The 16,906-nt window shown below is 36.0% G+C and overlaps 1 protein-coding gene across 1 annotated transcript in view; it reads left to right on the top strand.

Moving 5' to 3' along the window:
- The first annotated feature begins 4,848 nt into the window (after positions 1 to 4,848).
- The window catches only part of GABRG2 (gamma-aminobutyric acid type A receptor subunit gamma2), a 70,360-nt gene continuing 58,302 nt past the window's right edge, over positions 4,849 to 16,906 (top strand). The window contains exon 1 of the mRNA XM_050905649.1: positions 4,849 to 4,955. Within this exon, the coding sequence (XP_050761606.1) occupies positions 4,849 to 4,955 (107 nt within the window). The remainder of the gene's footprint in view (positions 4,956 to 16,906) is intronic.

Genomic DNA, 16,906 nt, shown 5'->3' with positions numbered 1-16,906 from the left:
TAACAATAAATAGTTAGATTTAAGTTACGTTTGCCAAAATAGACAGATCTGTATTTGGATACATGATGCACTATAGTTTTGAGTTCATCTACTTAGTACTGATATGAATGTATAAATTCGTGCAGTTGCAATGATGTTCAGTTAGACTTGACTAAAAAAACTCTTTGAAAGGTCCAGATTTCCTGTCCATTAAGAGGTCAATAATCATCTCTAAACTATGATTTTAGTCTAGCGCTAAAGAGTGTACTTTCTATTCAGTCCACCTCCATACCACTCCTTCACAAAATACCTGTATTTTGTGCACATGAATTAAAAGAGAACTAGACGTCTAGGTCTTCTAAATGAAATGTCCACCCACAGTCCCTTGACTTGGCAGTAAGTAGTCAGACCTGGCAGTTCCTGCTCTAGTACAGAATTTTCTTTATCAGTGAGATAATAAACTAATTAGCTAATAGGAAGACACACACACCCTCCCATACACAACCACAAACACATATATGCATCAATAAATGTATAAAAACGTGAGCTACCTTTCTTCTAGGAGTTTTGCAAGATTCATTTTCAGTTGTTTCCATTTTTTAATATATTGATGAGCAGAAAATGTATTAGAAGATAGGCCACGGGAGAAGTAGAGATTGTATCAAATCCTAGAATTCCATCTAAGAAATGTTTTATATTGGATGCTCTTTTCTTCAGGAATTCAGTATTACTATATTTCCCCAGGGCTAGAATATGCTAGGATAATCTTGGAGGAAACCAAAATGTTATCAATGTTATTACTACTACTATAAAATATTCATTTATATATAGCTTTAAACAAGCTATTTTTTAAAATATGTGGATTCATGCAGTTCAAAAGGCGTTTTTCTATAACTAGAATATTTTATTTCTGCATAAAAATAACTTGAAACATTTAATGTATTTTTCTAAGCATCAAAACATTACTTCATATGTAATTATCAGTCTCCTAAATCATCACTAGACAATTTAGCTACCTAGATGTTTCCTTCTGTTGCCTTTAAGAAACCATCCTTAACATGACCCATAAAAACCAGTTAGCTCTTACCCAAATCTTATGCCATTTGAGCGATAGTGAAATTAGCATTTTATTTTTGTTTTTTGTCTAAAGCAAGACAAGGAATTACAAGCTGAAACAGAAGGAACTTTCAGATACAAACATGTGATAAAAGAAAAAAAAAAAATCTTTTTTGTGGATAACTTAGCAATATATTGCCATTGACAGTGTCCTTTTTCTTACTTTATCTATCTTTTATAATACTTTTATTTTTACATTTGTTTTTTCACATAAATCTTTTGTCTTCTTTGTTAATGTATGATGTAATATTTGATACACAGGAAAAAATAATTTTAGAGTAAGGAAGAGCCATGTTTTCTTTGGGCTTAAAGATACAGGCATCTAGGGAAATCAATGGGAGCTGAGAACCTCCTTGTAAAATGGACAAGCTGTCTGCCAAAGTATAGTAAGATACTCTTGTGAATATTATTCTCGTCTGATATAGAATGCATTTTTTTGGAACAATTACTTCTGTGTTTAATTATTCTTCATAAGACATTTTTTCTATAAAAAAACTTTAAGTCATTTGTTGTGAAGATACCACATTTGTGCTCAAGGGCAAATTACTATGTGGGACTGGTTTATCACACGAAAGCTGTCAGGAAAACATTTCACACTAAGCAGTGTCCTCATGTAAATTTGGTCCTTTGTGATAATTTATTATGATGGAATTTTAAACATCACTGTCTGATCCGAGCTTGTGGGCACAAAAAGCAGAACTCCATGCTTCAAAGACAACATGTGTTCAAATAGAAAACAGTTTATTAGATTTTTGTTTTCTGTAGCAGTTATATCTGCTACAGATGAACAATTTTTTTCCCAGCAAAGGCTATCAGAGATTATAATATTGAAATGCAATAAACATAAAACCTGGGTTTGCTTTCTCTTCCTTCAGGCCAAGGTTGCAAAGAACTGTAAGGACAATTTTGCATTTGAAATTATTTACAGCCAAAATTGCTATTGCTTGATTATTGGTGGATAAGTTTTGTGTATCGTGGTGTATTTTGATATCTAAATGATGTTAGCTCTGATATCTACTATCTAGGATCACTGAAAATCCTGACGTGGCCTTTGTGTGGTCCACTGGCTGCATCAGAGGCCAAAGACCCTAATTCCCACTGCTTAAGTTGGTGCCTAAATGTCAATTGCACACCTCTGAAAATAAAATTAAAGTAGATGCATCTGAGATGAAAAATTGGTCATAAAATGATGATGCAAGTTTTAATATGCAGAACAATCTACACAATCTTCAATCTTGTCCATCAAAACCCACTGATATCCAATTAACAATGTGAATAGAAGGTACAGCAAATAAAATATCTACAGGAATAATATTATCAATGGGCTATGTCTCTGTACTTCTTAATGAACTCTAAGCAGTCAAGGATTAGTATTACAGTATCTAACTCCTTTTGACATACCCTCTATGTGATGGGAAGCCTGGAAAAAAACTCTTAAGATTTGACACCAGCAGGTTGTTCTTCTATTGCAGGCCCCTTGCTTTTCTCAACCAGAATAATGAGCTGAACCTCTAGAGTGAAACTGCATAACAATTTTGTAGGAAGTCCAGGAACTATTTTCAGACAAGAAGGATGTGAAACATTTTGCTATGGGACAAATTTCAGCAAATAAAGTGTAAAGCTGATATTCCCTATGTTACAGCAGACATAGTTGCTGTAGCTAAGACAATAACTATTTGCACAGTTCAAATTCTCAGCTATCAACAATTTTGATTCCCTCATCAAAATATACACAGCATTGTTAACCTTCAAAGGAACGTTTTGATAACTGATGAGAAAGATTACAGCAATAAAATGACAGAAGTGTCATGTTCACAGGTAATGAAGTGAACCATGAGCAAATGTTGATATTTGAATATGCATACATACATGTATGTATATATATACACACTAAGAGAGAGATACAGGGAGAGCATCTGGAACATTTTATAGCTTTTTATCTCTGAAGTGGCTGTATTTCACAAGCTGGTGAAGTGATTTAATTAAGAATGGGACCATTGGCTGGAAATATTAAGAACCAGGTTCATAACTTGTTACTTTGTTTGGAAACACTGATAAAAATACAATGACAGTGTTAGATATGGGCTCGAATGATCACAGAATTTTCCAGGGACCAAGATGTATTTCATTGAACTGATAACATTGATCTATCGCTTATAGTCGTAGTTAAATACATTGTGTTTGGAAACGAAAAAAATTAGCTTGATGAGTGAAGGATGGATCGATGTTTTTTGAGAATCTGGGACAGTAACTACTGTAACTATCTATTTTTTATGGATAAATTTCATTCTGCATTTGGACATTGGGAATTACCAGATTGGCTTGGGTATTGGCAGGTTCGAGCAGGATCCAAGCGTCAAATTTGGTTCAGACTAGACTCAGTCCAGAGAGAAATTTTGATGCTTTTATTCTATTAGGAGCACTTCACTTTCTCTCCATTTAAGTGTTCTTTAGAAGAATTATTTCTTTATTTCTCCTTTGAGTTTTAGAAAGATGGGCTTTGAACTGAAATAGTGTCAGGTCACATCTCCCAGTTCCTGATCATTATGTTTGCACATCAATCTCCCAGTTCATAAACAGCATTGGGGAGGCTTGATGCTGTCTATATTTGCTTTGGTTTTAGGCAGAAAAAGTTGGGGAGATAAAAAATTGTTATTGAAGGTCATGGTCCAAGTATCTATTTTAGACTGAGGTGCTCTTACTTTGGGAAATCATGAGATTCTTTGAATTTTTTACTTCACTAGTAGCTGCTAAATTGCATTTTTGGACAATGAAACTTGGGATTCTGGTTCCAAAATTTGGCAAGGTCCAGCTGTTATAGCCGTCTAGTGTTTCCCCTCTGGCCAGGAAGCATTTCCTGTGTCTGTGTAGCCTGATTTTATTAGGGGGAGGGGAGATGCAAACCTTGCATATTCCCCCTAATCCTATCACACACTAAATCACCTCATTCATACTGACTCCACCAATGCTGCTTTCCCCATTTCCTGAGTTGCTTAGCAACAACCATCCCTCCCTTTTCCACTCCCCCATCCATCCCTTCATTTTTTTCCCTTTGCAATCACGATTTTCAGGCTGTTTAGAAAAATGAGGATGCTCACCAGCATAGGGCAAGCTTTTCCTTCCAACCTCCCTTTTTATGCCTGCCAAATCCTTCTCGCCTCCAAAATGAAAATCCAGGCTGCCTGCATATGTGTAATCAAAGGTTAAAAAGCACCCCGGCTGGCACCACGCATGTGTTAATCTGTGCTGCAGCAGAGTGCATCATTTCCACTTTGACCTCAGAGTTAATCTGCATTCAGGCAGAAGCTCCATTCTTTCTTTTCTTTTTTTTCTCTCGTTTACCCTTTCTATTGCTTTATCGGATTTTGTTGCACGTGTGTGAGTGGTTCTGTAATGTGTGCATGTGTATGTGTTTCTTCTTTCCTTGACTGTTTTTATTCTGTGAATGTCTGTGGTTTTGTTTTTTTTTCTTTTCTCCCAATTATATTATTCCCCTAGATTTGGAAGCTGCTGCCTGCTGCCTGAGCTGACGTTTTCTGATTATATCTGCAAAGGGCTTGTGCAGATCTAATTTCTGTCCCCCTGCATATTAATTCCCGCAGCTGGGTGCAATGTATCATCCCACTGGCAGGACCTGGTAGGGAGGGGGGAAGAACCACTACCAAAAAAAATTAAAGAAGGGGACGGATCCATCTGCAACCAAGAGGAAAGGGGGAAAAACCTGGGGGGGAGGGGGGGGGGAGAGAAAAAGAGATGATTCCTCCAAATCCAACAAGCCTGGGGAGCACTGTATTCTTGAATCCTGCATTTTCTCTGAAAATGATGGTGTGGGCACTTCTGTTCCTCTCTCTCATCCAGTGGTAAGATGTGCTTTCTGATTCGGTTTGGGGGGGGGAGAGGGAGGGCTGGGGGGTGAAGAATCTGTTTGCAAATTTGCAGAGCTGTCGTGAGAATGCCGGAGGTTTGGATAGTGGCATTACATTCATCTATCTCCTAGCAGCTGAGATCTTACAATGTTTTATTTCTCTTACAATTGTTGTCGTTCTGACACGGACAGGGAGGGTAAGCAGCGGGTGTGTACGACGGTGGTACATGCCGGGTGTTTCATAGAATTTGATGCCATATTAATGAAGGCTTTTATCTCTGAATTATTGTTTGCTACAGTGCATGGAGTTATAATACAGCTGTGGTTTGTGGGCAGAATGTCAGTGCATTCATGCTTGTTTTCACCTAAGCAGGCACATCATGGCTGTGCCTGGGCTATGGGCTCCGAAGCACTGTACGTTTGTTCCGTCTATAAGGAGCCGGTGCAAGGGTTTAGGACCAAGGACAGAGATGCAGATCTCTGCACAACCCTCCCAAGGCAGGCAGCGAGGTGCTGCCTGCATTTCCCAGTTACTGAAATGCTTTTAACGCTGATGGAACAAGCAATGGGATGTAATATTCGATACACAGGAAATATGTGTGTCATATGAGATGAATGTTTACAATAGCATTTACCCCCTCACACCGACACATGTGCTGTTTGAAGACAACCTGTGCATGCTGCATATGTGTATTGTATACAGAAATGTGAAGAGATAAAAATCTTAACAGCAGAGGAAGAAGGAGTTTGTATGTGGCTGAGTAGAAAGTGGAGGGGGGGAGTGAGTATTGCTGCAGTGCCAAGCATTACGCTGAAGCAGATATTCTTGCAAAAATTTGTGGACCATGCATTTAACAGATTAGATGAGAAAGTAGCACTGCATTGCAAAGTACCTGGCCTTTCAAGTGGTAACAGACTTTTCCTCAGAGCTGCATAAGCCATGTTGTCAATGATACATCAGAGAAGTTAGTGCCCATTCTCTTTTCTACTATTAATGCTGTATTCATACAGGCTCCTCATTCAAATTTACCTTCTTTCTTCTCCCCTCCTTTTACCTGGACACTACCATACTAAAAAATGGGTTCTTTCTGTTTGTTTTTTTGTTTGTTTGTTTAAGAAAAATCAGACTTTGTAGATGCAGTGGTAGGATTTTAGTTCTAAGCAAAATAAAAGGCCGAAATTATTGGCCAGGGAAATTAAAAGTTGCTGGGTTTTAGAGTAACTTTCTTCACACAAAAAGGACTTTGTGAAGAATTCCTGTGAAAAGAAACTTAAAATGGTTGAAAATGGAGTAGAAAGTGAAACAAAACTTGGTGAGCCTACTGTGAGGGATACTTTGTTATTGCGAGTAAGACAGGTATAAGGTATCTCTGACTCTTACAGAATCGTTTATGATTACTATGTGAATACAGTAATGGAAAATGAGCTTTTACAGGATTTCATGAGCACAGGGTCTCAGATTATTTTGACATAAAACTTCCACTAAAATAATCCCAGATATTTATTTTAACACACTTCCTTCTTTTCACTCATCTTTCAGAATAACATAGCCCGAGAGGAATTTTGCCAAAATTATTTCATAAGCTTTAAAAGAAACTCTTCATAATGCAAATTAAAGTTTTATCTCTGCAAAAGGTTCTGTTTTCTTTTCATAGCCATCTGATAGCCAAGATGGTTTCTTCTGACAGCTTCCTGACCCCATAATTTTAAAGAATAAACAATAGACAGAGAAACAATATTAAAAAGCTACAAGTAAAGGGGAAAATTATCCTTAGTGCTTTAAGAAAGTATTTTAAATGAGTCAACATGCAAATATGATTTTAATTCTAATAATCAGGACACTTTTCTCTTTCTGTTGTGGAATAAACCTTACTATTAGTTTTGGAAACTCATGAACCAAGACAGAGTTACAGAAGTTGAACTTAGATACCATTTATTTATAGCCAGGATGAAAGTTTTTCTTTGTTAAAAACTCATCAAACACTTCAGAAGGAGGGGAATATCATTGTATTATGTGTCACTTGTCTTGGACACTGAAATTCTGAAAGGCCAATGCAACTGAACACTAACGTATGTGCTCCATGTTATATGTGTGAATATATGTGTTGACATCAGTCAGAATTCACACAAAAGTTTTAAGTCTTTGCAGAATTTGATCAAAGTAATTGAACACATAAAAATTGATTACCAATATTGTGCAGAAGTTTTTCCCCTGCTAATACAAAAAATTACTATATAGAGAAATTAATTGTTGCAGAGTTGTTGATATTTAAAAGATTAGAGAAAGAAGAGGAAAGTTAAGGCATCATTCAGGCATTAATGGAAGTAGCTAAAATTCTGGCATGGACTTCAGCAAACCATGATTTGAATGAATTCAGAACAAATGTCATATTACAGCACTGTAGTATTTTACCTTTACAATAATTTTATGTATTAGTTTTATTACATGCACAGAGTACATCCTTATGATTGTACACACTAAAGTTTTAGGAAGTGCTTTCTTCCAATTTGTTTCTTGACATTCATAACTGCACTGCAAACTTCTTGCATAAAGTTCCCCCATCATCTTATCACTCAGACTGGTGTAACAGCATTGTGCAGTCTATCATATTGACTGAAGCTGTGTTTCAGTGAAAATGAGTCAAACCAAACTCCAGATTTCTGAAAATTTTGCATCAAATCTTGGGGTTTAGAAACACTTTAAAAATGTAAATAAAACTGTTTAATATTTGAACACCTCAATATGGGGTTTAATTTGAACTAATTATTTGATTACACTTATTGAACATATAATAGGTAATTAATACATTATATGTAATAAAGCTCACTCACCAGCAAAGTTTCAAATAGATTTAAAGCTATATTCTGCATGTTATTTACATATAGTTTTTATTAGCTATTTTTGCATAGTCCTGAGCTTTAACAAGTTGTCAGCAAAAATCACACGAACACAGTGCAAAGCAATGTCCAGATGTGAAATGTTGGACGCTAGCTACTTTTCTTTTTTCACTTGCTAGTGCCCAAGTAGTGTCATGGCAATGTTTCTATGCTGCAGCTAGATACCTAAAACTGAAAACTGTCAAGACTGATCAGAAAAAAGCATAAATAAAGCAATCATTTTAGCACCAAAATAGTTTGGTTCATATGTAAATATATGTATTTTTACTAGTAAATTACTGAACATGGGAGTAAATAAAATTGTTTTGTTCTTGTAAAGCACTAGCAGCGTCAGCTGGGTTCTTGCACTGTGTGATAAGTGATATAATAACAATGATTAAAAGGGGCATGAATATCCCTGAGCTGAAGTCATTTAGAATTACTGTAAAAGTTGCTAACATTGGTTTGGTATTAATCCTGCAGCTGTAGTTATTTGTACACTAGATTCCAATACTTTCACACAGTGTATAGCACGAATATTAAGTCAGAGGACCCACTGAAGCACTTGGAGCATTATTGGAATAAGATGTTCTCAGCCAAGAGACAATTTCTCAACTAACAAGGAATGGTCCCTTTTAAAGAAGTGTCATGACAGAAGATGTAAATCTAGGTGCTGTTAAATTATGACTTTATCCTTGTCTATAGTACTATGAAAGTGAATATTTAGTGCTGACTGGCCTATATACTATGGTGTTTGCTTCAGCAGAGCTGAGGCTGTAGAGACACAGGACCTGCACTCTACTTGAACATTTCAGGAGTAGCAAGGAGAGTGAGACTGCCTTTGAGTTTTTCATAGCCATGCTGCATTCCTGACTGCCATCAGCTGTAATGCTGGGATACAAACTTGGAACAAGTATTATTGTAATAAAAAGACTACTGAAAACACTGATCGAAAGTAGATTTGAACAATTAAGTAAAATTCTCACTATCTCATTATTAATAACTTGAGGAGGCAAAAAAGATTACAGACACTGTTTCCCTACTTGCAAGTAGATAATGATTTGGAGATGTGGATTAAGCCTTTTAACTAACTTCTGCTTTAGTGACTATACCACCTAACCATAACCTGCATGCCAAAATTCATGTATTCCAAAATACTCTAATGAATATACAAAGTGATGTTAGAAAGTCTTTCAGAAAGTTTGAATCCTTGAAACTCCAAGAAGTGAAACTTGTTAATAAAAAACTGTAGAAACTACCTACAGTAAAAATAGCTTAGGAAATTAATCTATTCTTTTAATGTAGTATTTCCTATATTATTTATACTATGTGTCTTCTTCATGGCCATCCAAATCATGCTTTTGGGTCTTAAGTTTAAACTATTCTTGATTAGTGCTGATCTGGAAAAAATACCTTGTTGATTTGCATTGTGGTCGCATTGTTTTCCTCTTTATGGTGCATTTGCTCTGTTGGCATATGTCAAGCAATTCTGTAACAGTTGCACAAAAATTTAAAAAGGAAGAAGACTCTGATAGGAGTGAACAGATAAAGGGAAAAGAAGCAAATGTCTCATCAAAGGAAACTCATTCCAAGTCTCAGTCCCAGTACAATTAAATTCTTATATACTTAAGTAATGACCACCACTTTCTCCAACAAGGAACTAAATTGTGAATTGAAAGCATGAATTATTAAAGGATTAGATAAAGCATTAGACACAGGTGAGCAATAACAGATGCACATGCTTATAGGAAGGTTGATTTTTTTTTTCATATTCTGCCCTTTGTGCCTGCTTAGAGCATATCTGTACTGATCAGTACAGTACCTTGTAGAGATATATTCAAGTAAGCTCCAAAGCAGAGGCAGTTTTAAGGTCAATACCTCTGACTGGCACTGTCCTGCAATGTGGAAATGCACTAGTTCATTTGAAGCTAGCTCGGTACCCTGTAGCCTTTCCTTTGTTACGTTCAGCCACTCTAGCTATAAAAGTTATATATATTCCTAGATACAAAATTCTATTAGGGTGATCATTTGATTTTTTTTTAAACATTCAGTAGAATAACTAGAGTGTACTGTGGTTCTCTGCTTCATTGGTACAGTCTGAACTGCTGCTTTACAAACTGTTGTACCTGCAGCCCCACTCACCGTCTTATACAGAAAAAGAGGTAGATTATGTGAGAATGGCGGTGAATACAATGCTAGCTATGGGCTTGCTTAATATGAATTCAGACTTAGAAAATATACACATAAAAAATGATTGACATAGGGATGTTAGAACTGAAAGGTTTTTTTTAATTTTCATGCTTCATAGCCTATCTAGTGTTGTACTTTTTTTATGGACATTTATTGCAATATAAATTCCCTTTAACACAGATGGTAAGGTTTGATTGTCCATTTTCCCAGTTATGTCTGCTAAGAAATCAATGCCCTATCCTATACCTAATGCTGAAAATCTCAGCAGTTTTAGAAATCTCCTCACATGCCGGGCCTAGTTTTATCCTCTCAGTAATCCCTGACCACTGAAGTCAGTGTGTCACTGAGGGAAAAGCCAGGACCTATACAGTATAAATCCTTACAGATAGTTATGTGTTCATAGGTAAGAACTAGGAAATAACCCAAAGTTAAACTATAACTTAGTAAGAATCTTCAAGAAGTGTTTCTTACACTGCATAATGCTTTTACTTCTTGCAGAAAGCTCTCAACCTACATTCCAGCTAACTGGTTTACAATACCTCTAAACACTGTTTTTCTTCATTCTTTCTTTTTTATTCTGTATAGAAGATCAGGCTTAAACTTTACACTCTGCTTCAGCCCACAGACTGTAATGTAAATTGATCTTAAGTGGCACATAGGTCTTGTCCAGGCCCTCTGGACATAAAGAAATTTCTCCATTCAAGAACAGAGCTTTTTTCTGTGAATGGAAGTTCTGAACAAGAACTAGGGAGACTTTGTGGCAGTAAAAGAGAGAGACACGTGTTTATTTATCTCTTTTTAGAAAAGATATGACAACCGATGATAGAAACAGACATCCAGGTAACGTCACTGGAAGTGGAGGTATGCTTCTGGACTCAAAGGTGGAGGCTGTTTACTTAGAACAAGATACATTCATTATATGATGAATAAAAAGACTGTAGAAAGTACCAGGAAAGAACCATAAATTGCAGAAAAAAAAGTCCATCACCATAGTCAGGTAACTATAATTATTATTGGGCAAGGAAGAGCCTATTTCATAGAATGAGACTAAAACCAAACTTGTTGAACATTAATGAAATTACGGACTACAATTGCCCCTAGTGAATATATCCAAAGCACAAAAAACAGGGTGAAGAGCTATTTTAGCTGAAGTAGAGATGAGAAAGGAACAGTATAAAGTGTCCATTCATTTAGAATGATCAATCAATGTATCAGAAAGTGTGGAATCTGGGCTTAACGTAAATGCTATAGAATAAGGGGTGGATATTGTCCTGGTTTCGTCTGGGACAGAGTTCCCTCTCTTCTTAGTAGCTGAGAATCAGTGCATAGAATGAACTGATTTTTTTAGACTTTAAACTCAATATGATGAGTGACTTCTGATGACTTAAAACTTAACATTTATTGCATGCTTCCTTTTGATACTGGGTTATGGCCCAAATTGTCATGACGCTAACAAAAAGCATACCATGAGAGTCTGAATTCACCTAGTGTGTATACCGATAGAGGCATATTGTCTTTACAGGCATTTTATTTAGGTGAGCTCCTGACTCAGAAGAGCTCTGGTGCAGTATGTAGGAGCTTTGCTGTTGTTTGAATTGGGTCCAGTTTTCTACTTGTGATGTCCAGAAGTAACCCACTTGTTTGATTCTTCCAATTAAGAAGAAACTCCGCTTTGTACTAAGCCAGAAGGTGGAGAAAACAGCATTTAATTTTTTCTTTGGAAACAAGAAAATAATATTACTTGCTTTTAAACTTGTCATATGAAGTGGTTAGAAATTCATTTATATCAGAATGTGTAACCATCTCCTTCAATGTGAGAAATTTACAAAACCCTATCTTTTTAAAGAGTGGGAAGAGGGAGATAGTGGGTACATATTTTCACATGTCCCAGCACCTGCCAACTGGCTGAGACAAACTGAGGTAAAAGAGGGGCGAAGGTGGTAGGTTGAAGAAAGCTATTGAGAGAACAGTGAGGATTACATCTAGTGTGATTCTGGGGTATTTGTATAGTTGTGACAGGAAATTAATATGCGAGTCTTGTCAGACTGAATATTGGGTATTCAGTCTGACACACGGTGATATCCTCTTATTTTTATAACTGGGTAATATTTTTAACACAACTACTGTCAAAAAAAGGAGGCTTTAATGCTGCTGAAAACCACCAGTGACTGGATAAGCAGAAGAGAAATGTAGCAAACACCTTCTCATGTAAATGACTTCCTCAGCTGCATAATGTTTTTTCATGTAATGTCCTAAGCAACATGGAAAAAGTTGACTAGAGAAGCATTACTTTTTTTCTCTTTATATAAAGGGCACAGAGCACCCAATAAAATTATCATTGGCTGCCTGAAAACTTATGAAAATGGTTTTGTTTCTAATCAGTGAGGTAACGAAGAGCCCAAAGATTTATATAGATTCAAAAAGAAGAAAAATACTTCAAAGTTCATTAAACTCAGTCATAACATTTCGTTACAGGAAATCTCTGGCTGCATGTTTCTGGAAGCGGAGAGATTTTACCGGGGAAGCATCATTATATTCTTGCCCTGATCTTTTGCTCTTAGCTTCTGCTATTGGCATCTGCCAGATGCAAAATACATGGCACAATATATAGCTGATGTGACCCAGAGTAATCATTATATTACGATTACTGCAAAGTGATAGCAGGTAATAGAACTTCAGTAATTTATACAAGAATCTCAATGCAACAAATTATTATCATTAAGGAAGAAGATCACTAATGTGTAAGTCAGATTTTCTTATCTACAGGATCAGTGTTACTTTTTCAGATTTAGTGGAAGGACATTTTCACACATATTCAGTAAAGTACAACACAATGCGTAGGCCTAGCTGTGAAATCTGGCCATTGTATATGAAACTAAATATTACTCTGACAAGACAGGACTTTCATCTGTTCGCAGACAGCCAGCAAAACATTAAAGAAACAGCATTTTTACAAAATCTAATCCAACATATACAGATTATTGTATGTAATAAACACAAAAATAAAACATCAATATACAGGGAAAAAAACCTATTTAAAAGAAAAGAAAGATAATAATGAGCATTTGAAAGGAATGGAATGAGGAGAAGATATTTACTTTTTATGCTTGCATTAGCTCTTTCCAAATGATGCAGGTAATCGTGTATGAAATTGTATTTTTACTGAATGTCATCTTGGACTTTGGTGTGAACCCTTGAGATGAAAGGCTAGCTTTTTTCTGAGCTATTTATCATCTTAAGCTTTTTGAATGCTCCATGTTCTACAGAAAAAATACCTATGGTTCTATAAATTTATGAGAAATGCATCTTAAAGAGGATCTCATGCATACCCAAAATAACCTTCTGACAGAATTCCCTGGAAAACAGTGGGTGATATGAGAAAATGAATGTTTTCCTTCAATAGTGATTCAATGTTATATTGTGTAACACAAATAGCATGTTCTGGTCGTATGAAGCTTTTGTTAATCTGTAGTAAGATATCTTCAGATCTAAACAGAAATCTGCCTGCTGTGACAGATTGAGGATTATCTACTGAATTCCACTTTCATTTAATTCCCTTAGATTATTTTTCAAGAGAGAGGAAAAGAGATAGAAGGAGAGAGAATGAGAACAAGAACAATTAAGAAAAATTAATATTAATGAGATAATGCTAGAAAGCCTTACTAAACTAATCAATGCATTATTCAATATATTATTAAGTGACAATCCACTTCTGGGACCTACTGATCCATGTGTATGTTTGATAAAGCTGGAGAAAGTGTGTCACCAAACCAGAATGAATTATACTCATAATGGTCAGATACAGAGATCAGTCATCTCTTGGCCATTTTGTGTACATCCTATGAAAGGGTGGTATAGGCTGTACTCTGCTTTTCCTCTCCAAAAATTGGTGAAGACACAAAAGACTTCACACTGTAGATTAACACTAAAAAGGCTTCAATCAGGTGTACAGCACATACTGATGCTGGCAAGAGAGAACAGTTCATCAAGGAGTCTGCAATCATCTTTCCCTTCTGCTATCCTGAACAATGTCTCTGGTTTCTACTTTTATAGGCCTAAGAGCCATTATTGCAGAATTTAGGCATTCAAACTGCCTCTGTGTGCAGAAAAGTAATCACCTGACCCAAAACAATCAATAATATAATTCTATAGGTAGATCATTAGCTCATGCTTGTTTGTGGTAATTGTCAATATTTTCAAAACAGTTGCAAAACCATTGATGTCAAAAGGTTGTAAAACTAAGATACCTCTATTCCACCCAGATGAGGACAGTGTTTCTTTCCTCTCACAACATGCCGCCACTGTCTCTAGAGAGAGTTCATTTCTCAGAAATTAAATTAAGCAATTCCAAATTATTTGCTATTAATATCCAACCACTTTTAACCACTTTTATATCCACTTAATACACTTTAACCACTTAATATCCAATCACTTTTACTCTGGGTATACTTCTTAATAAGGATTATTTCTACAATGAGTTCCAGAATTTACTATTCAGTCATCTAGGGATTATATGTGTGAAAACAAACCCTATATAAATTTAATTTTAAAAGGGAATAGGAATAATTTTAGCTTTACAGACTTCAAAATGTGGATTTTATTTTAAGCTTTGAAATAAAATTAATCTTTGGCCAGAAACCAAGAATTTTAGCTCACATGGTAACTTTGAAAAAGTTCTGAGTATGTGAAGGCTTCTGGAGAATATTAGAAGAGAAAATTGTTTGCAGCTTTAATTATACAATTTGTTAAGGGAGAAAAAAAAAAAGAGGAAACTTACTGTACCTGTAAAATCAATTCTTCTGTTATGGTCCCCAAAGCACTATCTCTTTTAATCTCTCTATAGTAGATAAGCAGCAGAGGTGATTAAATTCAATGCAATATATATTCAGATTGAAAAATGAGAAACATTTGTTATCTGCAGTTGTTACCTGCATATGCAATGTTCTGAGCTCCTCAATAAAATAGTAATGAAAGGATTTAATGAAAAAAAGCCAGAAGCTTAATAGTCAAATTATGTCCAATCATATATAGTACATATTTTAAATAGGACTTCTCCTTTTAGTTTACCTGCAAGAATTCCAAACACCATGTGAAGAATATATTTCTTTAACAGAGACGTCATGTCTGCATTGGGACACCTTGGGAAACTGGCTGAGCCCGCTAAACTGGGGTTCAATTCTGCAAGGTTTTAAACATTCAAGCCTTCATCCAGGAAAGCACTTTCACTTGTGTTTAAATGTTTACCAACATGGTTTTCTGCACCAGGATCAGAATACTGAGCAGTTGACAGTATGAAAAGCATAATCCTGGAAAATCTGACAGATATAAACTAAAAATGCCAAAATTGCCAGCAAGTGTATTCCAGTTATGTGCTCTCTTCTAAATTATTTCACTGGTAATGTCTCCTGGAAAACTGTAGGGCTTGGAATAGCAGCTGTTCTTTATTTAACAAATTATTTTGAGGTATGTTTGCCAAATTCCCCAGGGATTCAGGAGGATAAACTGCATGTAGAAGTTTTGCTTCAGTGGCTTCCAGTGGAATTTCTTCTCATCAATACTCTACCAGTTATTCTGCATAAGTCTGTAGCTTATAAAAAGCTACTGGAGCTGTAGTAAGGGAAACTGAAGATGAATTTAGCCACGTGGGAGATACGCTATGATTAGTAAAACAACTTTATCCTTCCTTAGCTTCTGCTCATGTTCCATTAATTTCAGGGGTTTGCCCTCTTTCCAAGTTTTCAGGTCTCCATCCTCACCTGATGTTCCCATCTGGCATATGCTCAAGTCATGAAAAGACTCTTCTGTTTTTAAAAAGTTCCTGACAATGCAGTTTGGATAAGATCCACAAAGGACCAACAAAATCTCTGAAGCATCATGGTACCTTCTCTGTACCCATAGAAAATGGGGTCTGAAACCATCTGCATTTTGCCAATTAGCTTATTCTTAGTTACCATGATACTTTGTGCAGCTACCCTAAATATCTTCACGGATCTTGCTTCAGTGTTCACAAACAGTACAATCTGCATAAATGACACCACATGTAGCTGGTGCTCACATCTCTTAAATGGAGCCCCCACAGATGGGAATAGACTAGTTCAAGATGACCTAGTAATGTCAGATGGTAGCAGCTGCCTATCACTGCTTGCTCTTGTATTGATTCACCTTCGAAGCTTATTGCTGTCATGCCATGGTGGATGCTCCATAGAGCTCTGAGAAAGGGCCAAGGAAACCAGCTAGGGATCTGGACATTGTGGCCTGAATATATGGATGTTTTGGTTTACATCTGAAACAGTCTCTGCAGCACATTTAGTGGATCCTTTGATTTAGCCACAGTATAGAGCTACAGTGAAGATGAGGAGAAAAAAAAAATCCTCTTAAATAATCTTTCGAACTGAAGGAAACATTTTCATCTCTGTATGTCTTTCTGTACTTTGTAGCATTCTCTGTAGTATCTTCTGCACTCTGTATTATTTCATTGCTAAACATATTTTGCAACTCTAGTTACATGAGTCTACATTTCCTAGACCTTAAAGTGGTTTCTTCCCTCCAGGAATTTCAGAAATAAATCAGTAATAGTTGTAACTGATAAACTTGGTTCCCAATGCAGTTTTTCAAAATAATGTTTTTGGACTATGTTTATGGCTACACCTACTGCTATTTCTGACCGTTGTAGCCAGTTCCACACATTAATCAAACTCACTCTTAGCTTCTGCTTGTACTCGGTTATTGTTCTGATTCTTGCCCTCTTTTTGAGTTATGAGGCATCCATCTTTCTCTATCCCTGAATTCCATCTACTTATAAAATAAGTTTCTAGTAGCTTTCTCCTTACAAGTTTCTTTCCTTTTACAAAGACAAAATTCTCTGATCATAATGAGAAC

Source organism: Gymnogyps californianus, chromosome 14, assembly GCF_018139145.2.
Source record: "Gymnogyps californianus isolate 813 chromosome 14, ASM1813914v2, whole genome shotgun sequence".
NCBI lineage: Eukaryota > Metazoa > Chordata > Aves > Accipitriformes > Cathartidae > Gymnogyps > Gymnogyps californianus.
The sequence above is the reverse complement of the archived record's forward strand: the minus strand, read 5'-3'. Positions and strand labels throughout refer to the sequence as shown.